Source organism: Pipistrellus hanaki, assembly GCF_964339955.1.
Source record: "Pipistrellus hanaki genome assembly, chromosome: 2".
Taxonomy (NCBI): domain Eukaryota; kingdom Metazoa; phylum Chordata; class Mammalia; order Chiroptera; family Vespertilionidae; genus Pipistrellus; species Pipistrellus hanaki.
In genome coordinates this window covers 105,722,671-105,743,005 of record NC_140504.1, presented here as the reverse complement: position 1 = coordinate 105,743,005, position 20,335 = coordinate 105,722,671, and the positions used below count along the sequence as shown (strand labels likewise).

The window sequence follows — 20,335 nt, the reverse complement described above, 5'->3', positions numbered from 1 at the left end:
ACAGAGTAAAATTTAGTACAAGAAATATGAAAATACCTTTTTAAATGACATGTTATACAACCTCTCAATTTGTGTTTTGATTGGCAGTACCATATTTGAGTTCTTCAAAATCACACAGGTAAAAATTAGTCTTTTCTGTCTATGGAAAACAATTTAAAATATAATTTAAATTATTATATATATACACTGAGTGGCCAGATTATTATGCATTCAGAGATCATAATAATCTGGCCACTCAGTGTGTGTGTGTTTGTGTGCGCGCGTGCACACGCGCATGCTAAAAATTCCATTCCTATATGTAGGTACAGCAGAAATATATTTACATATACATCAAGAGGTAGCATTATTCATTACAGCCCCAAACTAGAAATAACTCAAATGTACATGAACACAATAGATGAATAAATTATGGTAAAGTCATATATTAAACACTAAATAGCAATAGAAATATAATGATATTAATTTATATACAACAAACATATATTTCACAGATATAATGTTCAACAAAAGGAGTAAGATACAAAAGAATAAACACTGTCTGATTCCATTATTCAAAGTTCAAAATTTTTTCAGGCAAAACTAAACTATGCTGTTGAAAAAAAACAAACTAAGCTGTAAAAGTAGAAATAAATGTAATACATAGTTTTACATTGTTCTAGTTCTTCAATCAAGTACCCTGTTTCCCCGAAAATAAGACAGTGTCTTATATTAGGTCTTATTTTGGAGGATGTCTTATTTTCGGGGAAACACGGTAGCATTACAGATATTTGCTCTACAGTAAGTATAGCACCAAATTGTACGTTTATGTTTTGTTCACTTTTCTATATGTGCTATAACTCAAAATAAAAATGTTTACAAAATAAACTCATACCAATATGTTACGGGTACTTAACAACTCATACCTTATCTTCCATACCAATATGTTATGGGTACTTAATTTTCCCTCAAATAATCAAATTACTATCCTTATTCCTTGAATCTACCCCAAAGTTTCATGCATTAATAAGTGCGTGCATGTACACACACACATGCACACACACACACAAACACACAACTCTTTTCTTACCTCAACGAGATTCTGTAAAATCCAGGCTAATCTCAAAGAAACATGCTGGGTCGTGAAAGTGAACAAACTGGCTGCTAAAAATCGTTTACTTCTAGTGAAAAAGTGAAGCATTCGGCAGGAACTGTGTATTAGCTATTTAAAAAAAATTAAGAAAAATACATTTAAACAATAGTGCTTGATGTTTCTATCTTAATTCCATATACATGCAAACAAACCCAATAACAAGTTACTTAACTACTTAAAGGATATAAGAAAATCAAGTAGGCTCAAGTACTTATAAAAGACTTTTTTAAATATCTATTTTCTACATCTTTACCTATTTTAAATTCAGGAAGTGAGGGGAGAGAGTCAAAGAAGAAGGCTATATTGCTATTTTTCAATAATATATTTTATTATTTTAATAATATATTGCTATTATTTTTGAATAACATATTTTAATCAATCTAGTATTAACCCAGAAGGAATTTTCCCTACACATTAAATACTTAAAACTGGGGTGTATGATTTTAATACTACCTATACTTACCTAATGATTAAAAATTAAACATATATAATTTAAAATGTACTCTTTCTTGATGTATGCATGTAATATTTGTTTTTATCTTTATATGTATTACTTTTAATTTATTTTTTCCCATCACCATTTATCTCCTCCATGCCCTCTTCTGCTTCTATTCCGTAATCACCACAATGTTGTCCATGAGTTCTTTTTTTTTCTTCTCAATACTTTTACCCCAACACCACCCAAAGAGGCCCACACCAAGACACATCATAATTAAAATGTCAAAAATTAAAGACAAAGAGAATATCGTAAAAGCCACAACAGAAAGGCAAGCAGTTTCCATGAGACTGTCAGCTGATTTGTCAACAGAAATTTAAGGTCAAAAGGGACTGGCATGAAATATTCAGTGATGAAAAGACAAGGACCTTCAGTCAATGCTACATTACCCAGCAAGGCTATCATTTAAAATTAAAGGAGAAATAAAGAGCTTCCTACACAAGAAAAAACTAAAGGAGTTTGTAAATTAGCAGTACAGGAAATGTTTCAAGGCTTGCATTAAGAAGAAGAAAAAGTCATAGCCAGTTTGGCTCAGTGAATAGAGCATAGGCCTGTGGACTGAAGGATCCCAAGTTCGATCCTAGTCAAGGGCATGTACTTCAGTTGCAGGTTCCTCCCCAGCCCAGGTCCTGGTCAGGGCACATGGAGGAGGCAACAAATTAATGTTTCTCTCACATCAATATTTCTCTCTGTCTTTCTCTTTCTCTTCCATTCTTTCTAAAAATAAATGGAAAAATAACATCAGGTGAGAATTTTTTTTAAAAAGATGACGAAGTAATAAAGGAATATAGTTTTAAAAATAAAATGGCCATAAATACATACCCAACAATAACTTTAAATGTAAATGGCTTAAATACTCCAAATAAAAAAGACATAAGGTAGCTGAATGGATAAGAAAACAAAATCCATATGTATGCTGTCTTCAAGAGACCCACCTCAGAGCAAAAGGTACACACCGATTAAAAGTAAAAGGATGGAAAGAGATATTTCATGCAAATGGAAAGAAAAAGAAAGCTGGGGTAGCAATACTTATATCTGACAAAATAGACTTTAAAACCAAGGATATGTTGGAGCCAAAAAGTATCCTATCTAGTAAATTAGTAATATAAAAATTGACTGTACCTCTGCTACACCCACAAGTCACGCCCACCAGTCAATCAGGAGAGAGTATGCAAATTAACCCAACCAAGATGGATGCAGCCATGGGGCTGCAGCAAGAAGGAGCCTTGGGTTTTCCTGGCAATGGAGAAAGCCAAGCTTCCCTGCCACCCTTGCCGGCCCAGGCCTACACTCAAAACTACAAAGTTTCAATTATAGAAGATAAATAAACCCTAGATATCAGAGCTGCCACTTGGATCACCGGGAGGCATGGCTGGCCTGCAAACCACCATAGGCCCCTCACCCAGGCCGCCCCACGCCCCAAGGGAACTCCCACTCTGATCCGAGACACCCTTCAGGGCAAACCAGCTAGCCCCAACCCGTGCACCAGGCCTTGATCCTATCTAATAAAAGAGTAATATACAAATCGATCATCACTCCAACATACAAGATGGCCGCCAGAAGATGGCCAGCAGAGGAGGGCAGTTGGGAGGGACCTGCAAGGGAGGGCAGTTGTGAGTCATCAGGCCAGCAGGGGAGGGCAGTTGGGAGGCACCAGGCCTGCAAGGGAGGGAAGTTGGGGGCTATCAAGCCTGCAGGGGAGGCCAGTTAGGATGACCAGGCCAGCAGAGGAAGAAAGTTGGGGATGACAGGGCCTGCAGAGAAGGGCAGCTGGGAGGATCCAGGCATGCAGAAGAGAGCAATTGAGGGGACCAGACCTTTAGGAGAGGGCAGTTAGGGGTGACCAGGCCTACAGGGGAGGGCAGTTAGGGGCAATCAGGCTAATAGGGGAGCAGTTAGGCATAAATCAGGCTGTCAGGGGAGTGGTTAGGTGGTGATCAGGCTGGCAGGCAGAAGCAGTTAGGGGCAATCAGGAAGGCAGGCAGGTGAGTAGTTGGAAATCAGCAGTCCTGGATTGTGAGAGGGCAGTTGGACATCCCTTGAGGTGTCCCATATTGGAGAGGGTGCAGGCTGGGTTGAGGGACACACACCCCAGTTGCACGAATTTCATGCACCAAGCCTCTAATTTATATATATAAAAAAACCATCGACTGTAACAACCATAACGACCAGTCGCCCTGATGCCCACTGTGGCCAGCGAACCTGCTGATCAGGGGATGGGCTCCAACCCTGATCACCTCCCAGCTATGGGGGGCGGGGCTGGCCCACCAACCTCCTGCAGCCCCTCCCAGGCCATGGCCCCCAATCACCACCGCCCACCCCATTCAGGAGTGGGGCCAGCTAGCACACTGCCCAAAGCCTCTCCCCATGGCTGGCCCCACCACCAATCATCCCCCTAACCCCAATCAGAGGCAGGGCCTGCCAGCCAATCACCCTCAGCTCCTTCTCCCAGCCGGCCCACCATGATCAGGCACCGATTGGGGCAGGCCAGCCAGCCAACCTCCTGCAATCTCCTCCTCCCAACAGGCCGAGCCCTGATCCCCCCGAATTGGGACCAGGCTGACCTGATCCCCCCTGTGCATGCATTTGTGCACTGGGCCTCTAGTATAATATAATGACAAAGGAATCATTACCCTTGTAAACATTTATGCACCCAACATAGGAACACCTAAATATGGAAAGCAAGTCTTGATGGACATAAAAAGAGAGATTGACAGTAATATAGTTATAGTAGAGATTTTAATATCCCATTGACATCAATTGATAGATCTTCCTGACAGAAAATCAATAAAGAGATGGAGGCATTAAATGACACAGAAATAAGGACTTAATTCATATCTTCAGAGCATTTCACACCAAAGAAGTGAATATACATTTTTTTCAAGTGGATATGTAACATTTTCTAAGATAGACCACATGTTAGGACAATAAACAAGTCTCCATAAACTTAAAAAGACTGAAATTATATCAAGCATCTTCTATGACTATAATGCTATGAAACTTAAAATGAATCACTAGAAGAAAACTGGGGGGGAAAAAACACATGAAGACATGGACAAAAAACAACAACATGTTACTAAATAATGATTTGTTTAGCAAAGGGATTCAGGAAAAAATCAAAAGGTACCTTGAAACAAATGAAAATGAGAACACAACTACTACAAACCTGTGGGGCAGAGGAAAAGCAGTCCTATGAGGAAAGCCTACAGCATTACAAGGCAGAGGGGGGAGAGCTCAAATAAATACTTAAAGAAACTTGGAAAAGTACAACAAACAAAGCCCAGAGTGAGTAGAAGGAATGAAATAATAAATAAGTAGAGTCTAACAATACAAAAGATGAATGAGACTAAGAGCTGGTTCTTTGAAAAGATAAACAAGATTGACAAACTTTTAACCAGATTTATCAAGAAACAAAAAGAGAGAAATTAAAAAGGATAAGTAAGAACTGACACCAAAGAAATACAAAGGATTGTAAAAAAAAAAAAAGTATTATGAACAACTATATGCCAACAAAATGGACAACCTGGGAGAAATGGATAAGTTCCTAAAAGCATACAACATTCCAAAACTAAATCAAGAAAATCAGGAGAATCTAACAGGCAGAATACAACTAATGAAATTCAATCACTAATCAAAAATTCCCCAACAAATAAAGGCCCTGCACCTGATGGCTTTACATATTAATTTTACCAAACATTCAAAGAAGAATTAACACCTATCTTTCTCAAGTTAACCCAAAAAATTCAAGAGGAGGGAAAAGGCCAGCATTACCCTAATTCCAAAATCATATAAAGGTATAACAAAGAAAGAAAATTACAGACCAATATCTGTGATGCACACAGATGTTAAAATCCTCAGCAAGGTATTAGTAAACCAAATACATCATGATCAAGTGGGATTTATTCCAGAGATGCAAGGTTGGTACAATAGCCACAAAACAATAAACACGATGCACCACATAAACAAACTGAGGGATAAAAACCACATAATCATATCAATAGATGCATAAAAAGCAGTTGATAAAACCCAGCATCCATTTATGAAAAAAACTCTCAGCTAAGTGGAAATAGAGGGAACATAGCTCAGTTTAATAAAAGCCATGTATGACAAACCCACAGCCAACATCATATTAAATGGGCAAAAACTATAAGCATTCCCCTTAAGATTGGGAACAAGGCAGGATGTCAACTTTCACCAGTCTTATTCAACACTAAAGGCCCAGTGCATGAATTTGTGCACAGGTGGGATCCCTCAGCCTGGCCAGCAATTGGGGCCAACTCACCAGGGAAAAGGGAACTTCGGGAGGTTGGTTGGCCACGAGAGGTTGGCTGTGGGAGCACAATGACTACCAGGGGACAACTCCTGCATTGAGCATCTGCCCCCTGATGGTCAGTGCACATCATAGAAACTGGTTGACCAGTCGTTTGGTTACTTAGGCATATATATTAGAGGCCTGGTGCATGAAATTCATGCACGGAGATGAAGGTGTCTCACAACCCAAACTGCATCCTCTCCAATCTGGGACCCCTTGTGGGATGTCCAACTGTCAGTTTAAGCCCGATCCCAGGATCAAGCCTAAACCGGCAATTGGACATTCACAATCCGGGACTGCTGGCTCCTAACTGCTTGCCTGCCTAACTGCCTGATTGTTCCTAACTGCTTCTGCTTGCCAGTCTGATAATGCCCTAACTGCTCCCCTGCTAGCCTGATTGATGCCTAACTGCTCCCCTGCTGGCCTGATTGCCCCCAATTGCCTTCCCCTGCTAGTCTTATCGCCCCCAACTGCCCTCCCCTGCCAGCCTTATCGCCCACAGCTGCCCTCTCCTGCTATGACCCACCTCCTCTGCTGAGACCTGCCTCCTCTGCACAAGGCGATGGAGACACCGGGACCAGCCTTCTCTGCACTGTGCAGAGCTGCGGGACCCCCAGGCTTCACCACATGGAGTGGCCACCAGGATCCACCTCTGCTGTGCACACAGCCATCTTGTGGCGGCCATCTTGTGATGACGTTGTATGAGGGTGTTGTGCAACTACCTAGGCTTTTATTATATAGGATAGTACTAGAAGTGCTAGCCACAGCAATCAGAGAAGAAGAAATAAAAGACATCCAAATTCCAAAGGAGGAAGTTAATTTTATTCTTAATAAGCAAAATCTCTAATTAAAAAAAAAAAAAAGCCTTAAGCAAAAAACAAGCTCTGAGTTTTAAAACTTGTAAGACATACCAAAAGAAAGAAGGAAGGAAGGAAGGAAGGAAGGGAAGGCGGAGGAAGGGAGGGAGGGAAGGGAAGGGGAGGAAGGAAGAAAGAAATCAAAAAGCCTTATCCTGCTACCAACTGGAACAATTCAACTTCTGAAACATATTTTACAAAGCATTCACTTATGAAGAATTAACTTTTTGCATGTTTCTGTATACCCCTCATCCAAAAATAAATGGAAAGATCTTAGTTTCTTATAAAAATAATATGAATTTACCTTTCTTTCATTTTTTAGCATAACACATTAATCAAAATGTGTAACCTTAGCCCTCTTTACATTTCAGTCTTGCCCTTTCTCTTGCATGATGTGCCCCATTTTAATTTTTTAACATATTTTTTTGGTGAGGACATTTACATTTCTACTTTTAGCAAATTCTAATTGTACAACACAATGTTATCAACTACAGTCATGTTATACTTTAGATTTTCAGACCTTATTCATCTTATAACAGAAAGTTTGTATCTTTTTAAATTCGTTTCACATGCTCAGTGCTCAAATATTCTGCATTTCTTTATATTTTTATTATTTATTAAAATATAAGACTTTTTAAAGGTATTTAAAGTGGCCACCCATGACCCTACTTCTGATTTGTTATATGTTAACAATGCCTCAAATGAAATGGCTCTTCCTTCAGAAGCACATTGTATTTTTCTCTATAAAAAATTAGGTTTAGGGCCCTTCAGGGATCTTCTATTAAAACTTAGATACCTGAGGTGGGGCATTACACAAAATGTGTTAAAAGTTCCAACAATGGCACTTTCAGTCAACACAGGAAATATTAACACTTTTGTTCATATAATTAACAAATATTTATTGAATTCCTTCTATGTAACGAGGACTATGCCAGGCTTTAGGAAAACAGTAAGAATCCCATCTTCCTTAAATTTACCTTCTAATGCAGGGTTGAGGAACCCTTTTTCTGGTAAGGGCCATCTGGATATTTATAACATCATTCAGGGGCCATACAAAATTATCAACTTAAAAATTAGCCTGCTATGTTTGGTCAAACATTTAATTAACTCACTCACCCCTAATGCCTTGGCAAGGGAGAGACCAAATGATTTTGCAGATCTTACACAGCCTGCTGGCTGGATGTTCCCCACCCTGATCTACTGGGAAGATACAGAAAAAAAGTAATCAAATCAACAAATGAGATCATTTAAGAAGACACTGATTATAAAAGGAATTGCTATTTGATATATCACCTGCTAATTAAATTATAACATATAAGTAATATCAAGATACAATTAATGGTTCAAAATGCATCCTAATATCAAAGATGTTAAAATAAGAAAAATGTTGAGAGGGTCAAGATGGCGGCCAGCAGGATGGCTGTGAGTAAGAGACTATAAGTGATTGAGGGAACATAAGGAAGTATGTGGATGTGGGTTTGAGTAAGGAACAGTTAGATCCTGTAGGACTTTTGGGGGCCGGCAGATGGGGAACTCCTGCTACCACTTCAAACATTCCCAGGATGGCTGGGTCTGACACAGAAACCATAACATCTTGAAGGGGAGAGCTGTTGTAACTAGGAGCCCATCCTCACCTCTACCCAGACTGACCTCAGACACCACCCTGGACTCCACAGCCACTCCAGCCAAAGACCTGCTACCTCAGCTGTTGAACCATGGACACAGGGATTCCAGCTTCCTTGGACACAGGTTCCTGTAAGTTCTGTAGTGTGCTCCCCTCCCACCATCCTGCCACTTCAAACCTGGGCCCCACAACTGCATGATCCACCTGTCAAGCCCACAGCTTCATCCCAACCTCATGCATCCCAGTGACTGAGCCTGTGGGCGAATCTGGGACTGTACAACCCACCCGACAAGCCCGCCACTTCAACCCTGGGTGCTGTGACTGTGCGATCAACTGCCAAGTCCACTGCTTCAAACCTAGCCCAGCTCACACCAGTAACAGGACCACTGTCAAGTCTCAGACTGTAAAACTCACCCGCCAAGCCTCCAGCTTCAACCCTGGGAACCACATGTCCTGGTGCCTGGGCTCTCCAAAGAGTCTCAGAGAGCATGACCCTCCTGCCAAGCCTGCTGCTGCAGCCACAGGCCCCAGGTGACACGAAGCCTAAATCCTTCGGTGAAAGCAATAATGGGGAAAGAAAAGGAGTACCAGAAAAGGTACTAAATAAAATGGAGATATGCAATATGTCAGAAAAAGAATTAAGAGTATGAGTCATACAATTTATAAACCAGCTGGATGAGAAAATCAACAACTTATGTAAGAATTTAGAGGAAATAAAGAATGACATAGGTATAATAAAAAACACAATGAAAGGCCGAGACTGGTTTAGCTCAGTGGGTAGAGCGTCGGCCTACGGACTGAAGGGTCCCAGGTTCGATTCCGGTCAGGGGCATGTATCTTGGTTGCGGGCACATCCCCAGTAAGGGATGTGCAGGAGGCAGCTGATCGATGATTCTCTCTCATCGATGTTTCTAACTCTCTGTCCCTCTCTCTTCCTCTCTGTAAAAAATCAATAAAATATATTTAAAATAAAAAATAAAAATAAAAAAAATAAAACACAATGAAAGATTTCAACAGTAGACTAGAAGAAGCTGAGGACCAAATTAGCGAATCAGAAGACAATCTGAACAGCAATGGGAGAAAAAAATTAAAAAGCAGGAGAACCTCAGGAAGCTTTGGAACAACATGACACAAAATAACATATGTATAAATAGAGGTGCCAAAATGACAAGAAGAAGAGCAAGGATTAGAAGCCATATTTGAAGACATAATTTCAGAAAACTTCCTTGATTTGGGGAAGAAAAAAGGTCACACAAGCACAGAGAGTTCCAAACAAGATGAACCCAAAAAGACCCACATTGAGACACGACATAATTACACTGGCAAAGGTTAACAACAGAGAACCTTAAAGCCTTTAAGAGAGATGGAGAGTTACTTACTAGGGATTTCTCATTAGACTGTCAAATGATTTCTCAATAGAAACACATCAGGCCAGAAGAGAATGGAATGAAGTATACAAAATTATGCAAATCAAGGGACTAAATCCAAGAATACTCTAACCAGCAAGGATATTGTTCAAAATTAAAGGGGAAATCAAGAGCTTCACAGACAAAAAAGGGCTAATGGAGTTTATAAATATCAAGCCAGCAATGCAAGAAATGCTAAAGGGACAGGTTTAAAAAGAAGAAATAGAAAGGAAAGAAAGAAAAAAGACACAAAAATAAAAACAGCTCCAAACAAGTACCTATCAATAATAACCTTAAATATAAATGGATGAAATGCTCCAATCAAAAGCCATCAAGTGGCTGACTGGATAAGAAAACATGACCCATATATATGCTGTCTGTAAGAGACCCACTTCAGAACAAGGGACTCATACAGACTGATAGTGGAGAGATAAATATGAAAATAAAAGGCAAACGGAAAAAAAAAAAGAAAAAGAAAAAAACGCTGGGGTAGCAATACTTATCTCTGAAAAAATAGACTTCAAAGTGAATGCCATAACAAGAGATAAGGAAGGTCATTTCATAATACTAAGGGGATTGATATAACAACAGGATATAACTCTGTTAAACCTATATGCACCCAATACAGGAACTCCCAACTACATTAAAAAAAACTGGAAGATATCAAGAGAGAGGTTGACAGTAATATAATCATAGTAGGGGACTTTAATACCCCTTTGACATCATTATATAAATCCTCTAGACAAAAAATCAACAAAGAAACAGCAATCCTAAATGAATCCCTTGATCACATGGACTTAATCTTCAGAACATTTCACCCCAAAGCTACAGAATATACATTCTTCTTAAGTGTACATGAGACATTTTCAAGGACAGACTACATATGGGGTCACAAGCAAAGTCTCTCCAAATAAGTAAGATTGAAATCACAGCAGGCATCTTCTCAGATCACAATGGCATAATATTAGAAATCAACTACAATAAAAAACAATCAAGATAATTAAAACACTTGAAAGCTAAATAGCATGCTATTAAACAATGACTGGGTTACCAAAGTGATCAAAGAAGAAATTAAAAACATCCTGAAAACAAATTACAGTGAAAATACAACAATCCAAAATCAATAGGATACAGTGAAAGCAGTCTTGAGAGGGAAGTTCATAGCATAAACAAGAAAACTGGAAAGAAATTATCTAATGCTGCAACTTAAAGAATTAGAAAGAGAGCAATAGGCAACTATCAAGTGAGTTGAGGAAGTAGATAATAAAGATCATAGAGAGAAAGAAGATGGCTATCGACGACGGGAAGGCATATTGCAAGATAGTGTGTAGGAATGAGAAAAAAAAAGGAGAATGTGTGGTTGCACAGGGAGTTTGTTGGTGAGTTGAGGGACAGCTATACTCCAAGAGACTGTAGCAGACTGCTGGACAGGGCTCCCCTGACCGGGAAGCTCTCACTGCTGCTGGGTTCCCTCCTGGAGCAACCAGCTCAGATGGGGAGACTGCGACATCTTAAAGAGGAAAGTGGATGTTATCAGGAGCCTGAAAAGCCCGGGGAATCTACAACTATGACACCCCTTGAACAGCTGCAAACACGAGAGCACCGGTCCCCAACTGGCACAAGCACAAGGATTCAGAGGAGCTCTACACTCCCTCACAGAAAGGTCAGATTTCACCTGGGATAAGGTGAGGTCTGTGGTCCCCGCAGGAGAGAGAAACATGCACACTGCGGGAGCTGGAGAACCTGGGGAAGTCTTCGACTAAAAAAACCTGTGGCTATTGGGGCTGGCGTGATCCATAAATGTGGAAGGGGGTCCTCAGAGATGCTAACAGAAGGGAACTTTAAAAAGCAACTCATTTTGATCTGGGTACAAAAGGACAGCCTAAAATATTTAAAAGTGTGCCGGCTGATTAGACCCAAGGAAAAAAAAAGACTGTGGAGACTTGCGTGCAGCCCCGGAGTTTGCACACTTCTGCTGGCTCTAATTTTTTTTTCTTTTTCATCTTTAAATCCTTGCTTCTGATTACTAAGCCCAATACATAGGATCAACCAATTGGGGACACTCTAAGAGACTACAGGGGAAAGTTGTTTTTCTGGCACATGGGTATAGAGTGAGGAATAACCATCAGAAAATCAGCTCTGGGGAAACCCACTCCCCCAAGCTGGAATTAAGTCCCATAGGGAAAACAAAATCTAAACACTAGTTAGAAAGGACCTATAGACCCGGAGGTCAATACACAAACAATGTCACCCAGGGGTTGTATCACAAATTAACTCTCATGTAAACACAAATAAAGGAATACAAGAAATATAGACATACTGCCTGCTTAAAAATCAGGACTGGTTTACAACACTGAGGAGCAGTGGAATGCAGGGAATTTCAATACTGTCATAACTAGGAAACAGGTGTGCCAAACAGAACATTAGAAGAAGTGAATCACCTTCACTAATGCACATTTTTATTTATTTTTTCATTTTACTTAAAAAACAATTTTTTTTCTTTTATCCTCACTGGATTTTATTTTTTTAATTATTACTTTTATACTTTCAATCAGTATTATTATTACTACTATTTTATGATTTTTTTAAAAGTGTTATTTTATTTTCTCTTTATTTTACTTTGGGATTAGTGTTATATATTCTATTTTCATCTTTCCTTTAGCATCATTTTACTCTATCTCAACTTTACCTTTATGCCATCACTCTCTTCCTCACTTTTCCCCTTTTGTTGTCCTGTTTCTCTTATCCTAATTCCTGCTTTAGATTTTCCATATTCCTTCTTTTTACCCCCTGCTAAAATTCCATTCTACTTATGTATCTAATTTCCAATCCCCTGTTCCAAATCCATACACACCTCTCTATTCCCTATCTCCACTATTCAAAATTTTTTTTCTCTCTGTCCTTTTGTTTTTGTTTGCTTAATTGTTGATTATACCAATTTTTTATACTTATTTGTGAGATTGTTTTACTTTTTCATTTTTTGATTGTTTTTTGTTTGTTTGTTGCTTCTTTTTCCCTCGCCTCACTTGATATTAATTGTTGTTTGTAGTTTGCGTTCATCTCCAAGTACTTGTTGCTGGCATGTGCTGAGATTAGTGGCTGTTCTATTGGAGTTTTCTCCCCACATATATAATTTTCCCCCTCTTCTTTCTTATTCTCCCTCTTTTCTCTTTTACATTTTTTTTCCTTTTCCCAATTTCATTTTGCACTCCTTTTTGTTTATTGTCTCCTTTACCTCCTATCCTCTAATTTGCTTTTCTCTGGTGGTCACCTTTATTTGGGGTTATTACTATTTATTATAAATATACCTGTGTTCAGTGCCTGGTGTGTTGTACCTTGAGGTATTGTGTTTTGTGCCTTTAAATCAATGCAGGAGAGAGATAATTACATTACCAGACACCTAGGGAAGAGAAATCATGAGGAGACAAAAAAGAAAAAAAAAGCCTGCATATGAAAGAAAAGCAGGAATCACCAGAAAAGGAAGTAAACAAAATGGAGGCAAGCAACCTGTCAGAGAAAGAATTCAGAGAAATGCTCATAAGGTGGATGAAAAGAATGCAAGCCAAATTCAACAATATGTGTAAGAACAAAGAGGAAATGAAGAAGAACCAATAAGAAATGAAAAATGGCACCGCTGCTATAAAGAACTCAATAGAAAGCATCCACAGTAAACTAGAAGAAGCAGAGGACCACATCAGTGAGCTAAAACTCAAGGTAGGAAAAAAATCCCCAAGTAGTGCAGCTTCTAAGGAAAAAAAGAAGAAGAAGAAGAAGAAGAAGAAGAAGAAGAAGAAGAAGAAGCAGGAGGTGAGCCTAAGGATACTTTGGGACAACAAGAAATAAAACAACATACACATAATAGGGATCTCAGAAGAAGAAGAAACTGAGCAAGGAATAGAAAACCTGCTTGAAGAAATAATGACGGAAAATTTCCCTGATATAGGGAAGAAAAAACCCACACAAATCCAAGAAGCTCACAGAGTCCCAAGCAAAATGAACCCCAAAAGATCGACACCAAGGCATATTATAATTAAACTGGCAAACACCAACAACAAAGTAACATATTTTCCGGCGTATAAGACGACCCCCTAATTTTACAGTTAAAACATAGGTTTAGGCCTATATTCGCTGTATAAGACTACCCCCCACTTCAAAGAAAAGACTTACTTTGCCATCAAGATCTGCAGGTAATTTTTGTGCAATTTTGGTCTTTTGCCCCCGATTTTCGGTTGACTTTTTTTTGTTTCAAAAGTCGTCTTATACGACGGAAAATAAGAATCTTAAAAGTGGCCAGAGAGAGACAGAAAGTTACATACAAAGAAACCCTCATCATACTAGCAACTGCTTTCTCAATAGAAACTCATCAGGCCAGAAGGGAATGGAATGAAATATACAAAGTCATGCAAAGGAAGGGTCTAAATCCAAGAATACTATACCCAGCAAGGCTATCAAATCAAAATTGAAGGTGAAATCAGGAGCTTCACAGACAAAAAAAAAAGGACTAAGGGGTATATTACCACCAAACCAGCAATGCAAGAAATGCTAAAGGTCTTCTGGAAAAAAAAAAAAAAAGAAGCGAAAAAGGAACACAGGACTAAAGAATAAAACTGGTGACAAACAAGCACCTATCAATAATAACTATAAACGTAAATGGATTAAATGCCCCAATCAAAAGACATAGGATAATGGATTGGATAAGAAAACAAGACCCATATATCTGCTGTCTACAAGATATCCACCTCAGAAAAAAAGACGCAGACAGACAGAATGAAAGGATGGAAAGGTTTTTCAGGCGAATGGAAATTTAAAAAAAAAAAAGCTGGGGTAGCAATACTTATATCAGACAAATTAGATCTCAAAGTGAAGGACATAAAAAGACGTAAGGAAGGCCACTTCATAATACTAAAGGGAGCAATCCAACAAGAAGAAATAACTCTCATAAACATATACACACCCAAAACAGGAGCACCCAAATACATTAAAAAAAATAAAACTCCTGGAAGATATCAAGGACGTGATCAACAACAATACAATCATAGTAGGAGACTTTAATATCTCACTGTCACCATTGGACAAATCCTCTAAACAAAAAATCAGCAAGGAACCATCAATCCTAAATGACTCACTAGACGAGATGGAATTAACTAACATCTTCAGAACATTTCACCCCAAAGCTACAGAATATATTTTCCTCAAGTACACATGAGTCATTTTTAAAGATAAAGCATATATTGGGTCACAAGCATAATTCAAATTCAAGAAGATAGAAATCATATCAAGCATCTTCTCAGATCACAGTGGCATAAAACTGAAAATCAACTACAATAAAAACAATCCAAAAAAACCAAACACATGAAGACTAAACAGCATACTATTAAACAATGACTATGTTATCAGAGAGATCAAAGAATAAATAAAAAACATCATGGCAACAAACAACAATGAAGACACAACAACCCAAAATCTATGGGACACAGCAAAAGCAGTCCTGAGAGGAAGTTCATAGCTCTACAAGCCTACTGCAAAAAACAATAAACAATGGTAATAAATTATCTAACCCTACAACTCAAAGTGTTAGAAAGAGAGCAACAAGAAAAGCCCAGTATAAGCAGAAGGAAGGAAATAATAAAGATCAGAATGGAGAAAAATGAAATAGAGACAAAAAATAAAATAAAATAAAATAAAATAATTAAAAAACAAAAACAAAACTAAGCTGGTTTTTTGAAAAGATAAGCAAGATTGATGAACTTCTAGCCAGGATCTCCAAGAAGCAAAGAGAGAGGACCCAAATAAACAAAATCAGAAATGAAAGAGGAAAAGCAACACCAGACCCCACCAAAATACAAACGATTGTTAAAAAAAATACTATAAACAACTTTATTCCAACAAACTGGAGGAAATGGAAGTATTCCTAGAAAAATACAACCTTCCAAAACTCAATCAGGAAGAATCTAAACATCTCAATAGACCAGTGACTTTGGAAGAAATTGAAGCAGTCATTAAAAAGCTTCCAGCTAACAAAAGCCTGGGGCCAGACGATTTCACAGGAGAGTTTTACCAAACATTCAAGGAAGAACTAAAACCTATCCTCCTCAGACTATTCCAGGAAATTCAAGAGGAAGGAACACTTCCAAGCTCCTTCTATGAATCCAACATCACCCTATTATCAAAACCAGATAAAGACAACACAATGAAAGAGAATTACAGGCCAATATCCCCCATGAACATATCTAGATGGCAAAATTCTAGCTAATCGAATCCAGCAGCACATCAGAAAGATCATATACCATGACCAAGTAGGATTTATCCTAGGGATGCAAGGATGGTACAATATCCACAAATCAATAAACGTGATTCATCACATAAACAAATTAAGAGATAAAAATCACATAGTCATGCCGAGACCGGTTTGGCTCAATGGATAGAGCGTCGGCTTGGGGACTGAGGGGACCCGGGTTTGATTCCGGTCAAGGGCATGTATGTACCTTGGTTGCGGTCATATCTCCGGTGGGGGGTGTGCAGGAGGCAGCTGATCGATGACTCTCTCTCATCGATGTTTCTAACTCCCTATCCCTCTCCCTTCCTCTCTGTACAAAAATCAATAAAATATATTTAAAAAAAAAAAATCACATAGTCATACCAATTGACTTGGAGAGCATTATGTTAAGTGAAATAAGCCTGGCAATAATAGAAAAATACAATACGATCTCACTCATTTATGGAAAATAAAGAACATTATAACCTGCTGAACAAAATGATAGATACAGAGGTAGTATAGCATCAAATTACAGCAGGAAGACTGGGGAGTGTTGGGAAATGGTGGAAAGAGATCAACCAAAGGACTTGTATATAAGCACAACTAATGGACACAAGACACTGAGCGGGGGGAGGGGAGAGAATGAGGGCATGCGACAGGGGGTAGAAGAGGCTGGGGGAAGGTCAATGTGGGAGAGAAAGGAGATATATGTACTATTATATGTAATACTTTAAACAATAAAAAAATAAAGATCATATAGACCAAAAAAAAAAAAAAATACAAAAGATCAATTAAAACAAGAGTTGGTTCTTTGATCTTTCAGGGATGCAAACAAGATTGATGAACCTCTAGCTAGGCTCACCAAGAAGCAAAATGAGAGGACCCAAATAAACCAAATTAGAAAGGAAAGAGGCAAAGTCTTGGATTTAGTCCCACAGAAATACAAGGATTATAAAAAATACTATGAACAACTCTATTCCAACAAATTGGTCAACATAGAAGAAATGGACATAATACTATAAAAATATGACCTTCCAAAACTCAACCAGGAAGAATAAAAAAATCTCAATAAGCTGGTAACTATGGAGGAAATTGAAGCAGTAATAAAAAAAACCTTCCAGCAAACAAAGCCCTGGGCCAGATGGCTTCACAGGGGAGTTCTACCAAACATTCAAAGAAGAACTAAAACCTATCCTCCTCAGACTATTCCAAAAACTTCAAGAGGAAGGAACACTTCCAAGATCTTTCTATAAAGCCAGAATTACCCTAATCCCAAAAACAGATAAAGACACTGCAAAGAAAGAGAATTATAAGGCAATATCCCCGATTAATATACCGTTTCCCCAAAAATAAGACAGTGTCTTATATTAATTTTTGCTCCCAGAGATGTGCTAGGTCTTATTTTCAGGGGATGTCTTATTTTTCCATGAAGAAGAATACAGTACACATTTATTGTTAAATGAAAATAAAGGAAATTTATTACCTGTATACGGTACAGTAGTACGGTAGCTGTCAACACAAACCAGACAAACTGTGAATCCTACAGTATCAAGAATTTACTCATTTATTCAATGACAATCATGTCATCATCTTCTGGAACATCATCATAACAATCCAATTCCTGAATTTCCTGGTGAATTTCTTATGACTCCATTTCTTTCAGAATCGGTGGACCAAATCTCTCATGTTTAGCCTAGGGGAGGGCCTTATTTTCGGGGGATGCCTTATATTTCACTCAGAAGGAAACCTGTAAGTAGGTCTTATTTTCGGAGGATGTCTTAGTTTCGGGGAAACACGGTAGATGCTAAAATCCTCAACAAAATCTTAGCAACTTGGACCCAGCATTACATTACACCGTGACCAATTGGGATTTATTCCAGGGATACAAAGGTGCTACAATATCTGCCAAATTAAGAGATAAAAATCAGTCATATCATATCAATTGATGGAGAAAAAGCATTTGACAAAATCCAACACCCTTTCTTGCCAAAAAAAAAAAAAAAAAATCTCAGCAAAGTGGGAATAGAGGAATCATAGTTCAACATAATAAAAGCCTTATATGACAAACCTACAACCAACATCATAGTCAATGGGCAAAAACTAAAACCACTTCCCCTAAGAACAGGAACAAGATAGGGATGCCTACTCTCACCACTCCTGTTCAGTGTAGTACCAGAAGTGCTACCCTTAGCTGACTTAAGAAACTAATCATGACGCAGAAATGTTGGATAGATTGACCTATTAAAAACTAAACCGATACATTAAGGCAGCAGTCGTGGACCTCATGGTGAACAATGCTCCAAATGTTTTCTTAAGCCAGTGGTCACCAACTGTTCAGACCTCACAGATCACCTCCTGGACTCTGCAGTGACTTGGCAGTTGCAGTTCTTGGGTGATGCATCCAAGAACTGCCCTCACGCAATTCAGGACCCCTCTGGGGATGTCAAGAGAGCCAAAGACCTGCTACTTCAGACCACCAGTTGGTGACCACTGCATTAAGGTATAAAATTGCACATAAATAGTATAATTTAAAATTGTACCATTTAGAATCCATGACTTCTTATAACCACTTTCAACACCCTTAATTACTGTCTTTTCTGTAAATAGCACCCCTCTGTATTCAGCCTCACAAGTTATTACAGTAAGGTGCATTTTTATATGTTAAACGAACAAAAGGAAATATCAATGTGTGGATTATCACAAGTGTCTCACTCATGCATTGCATTCTATATTATGTTTGTTTTTATATAAAATTAATATCCCCAAATACTTAAGTAAAACTAGTACTCCTGGCATTAACCCCTGCACTGTCTGGTGTGAGCATCCTAGCTGAGAAGACATCTAACTTTGCGGTATTAGCAGTATTGAAATAATCAATATGCAATATTGATTATAACACCAAATATTGTGGGTTTCACTATAGTTGATGAGCTGGAAAATTGTCTTTCCCCTGACTCAGTTCCACACCAGGAGTGAGATGGTATGGATGCTACTATGTCTATCATCATCACTTGCTTACTATGTGCAAGGTATTATATTAAGAGCATAGGGCAGTCAGCTAGTCTACTATCTCAATATACACTGAGTGAACAGATTATTATGATCTCTGAACTCAAAATAATCTGGCCACTCAGAATGTATCCTATTTAATAAAAGGCAATATGCAAATTGTCCCCTCGACCAGCAGGCAGGCTGGCCAACTGCCCATGTCCCCACCCCATGGCCAGGCTGGCCAGATCCCACCCATGCACAAATTCATGCACCAGGCCTCACACACACACACACTGAGTGGCCATATTATTATGTGTTCAGCGATCATAATAATCAGGCCACTCAATGTATATTCTCCACTTTTATAACAAAAGATGATGAAATTTGGACATTGCTGTATCTTTTCTGGGCATAGATTGTATTTTTTCCATTTCTCCAGGAATGAAAACATAAATTCTCAGTAGCATGTGAATCCTTAGTCCACCTCAAACCTCCTCAAGACTTCTTGAAGTGTAGTTGTTAGTCACTTCAGTCTACCAAATATGCTTTTGAATAACTATTATTAAATTTTACTGGTTTGAAAGTGTGCATGTGTGTATTCTCATATTAATGTCCAAAAACAGCACAGGTATGATATTATACAATTAAGTCTACAGTTAAGGGGTATTTACAGGGAAACCTAGTAATATCCAAATTACAGAGAAGAAAAACATTACCTTCATTATAAGAGAACTATTCCAAGATTTTACAAGTTCAATAGCTCTCAGATCTTGCCAACTAATGAAGTTGTGAAAATGATTTCCCGTTTTCCTAAGAAAAATGGAAACATGTTGAAAGTCAATATAAATCATAAACTATCCTATCTAATAAAAGAGTAATATGCAGATTGACCATCACTCCAACACACAAGATGGCTGCCCCCATGTGGACACAAAATGGCCAGCAGGGGAGGGCTGTTGGGAGGGACCAGGCCTGCAAGGGAGGGCAGTTGGGGGTAATCAGGCCAGCAGGGGAGGGCAGTTGGGAGGGACCAGGCCTGCAAGGGAGGACAGTTGGGGCCGATCAAGCCTGCAGGTGAGGCCATTTAGGGGTGTCCAGGCTGGCAGAGAAGGGAAGTTGGGGGCAACTGTGCCTGCAGACAAGGGCAGTTGGGGAGAATGCAGGCCTGCAGGGGAGAGGAACAGGCCTGCAGGGAAGGGCAGTAAGGGGCAATCAGGCTGGTATGGGAGCAGGTAGGCATCAATCTGGCTGTCAGGGGAGCAGT

General features: G+C 38.9%; 1 protein-coding gene across 5 annotated transcripts in view; it reads right to left on the bottom strand.

Moving 5' to 3' along the window:
• Positions 1-20,335, bottom strand: part of GK5 (glycerol kinase 5) — a 180,352-nt gene that overhangs the window by 99,089 nt on the left and 60,928 nt on the right. For 4 of the 5 annotated variants that reach the window (XM_084872468.1, XM_084872471.1, XM_084872470.1 and 1 more), the window contains 2 exons: positions 19,788-19,881; positions 1,067-1,198 (listed from right to left, as the gene is read on the bottom strand). In XM_084872468.1, the coding sequence (XP_084728594.1) occupies positions 1,067-1,198; positions 19,788-19,881 (226 nt within the window). The remainder of the gene's footprint in view (positions 1-1,066; positions 1,199-19,787; positions 19,882-20,335) is intronic. The other variant, XM_084872472.1, reaches the window with a different exon arrangement.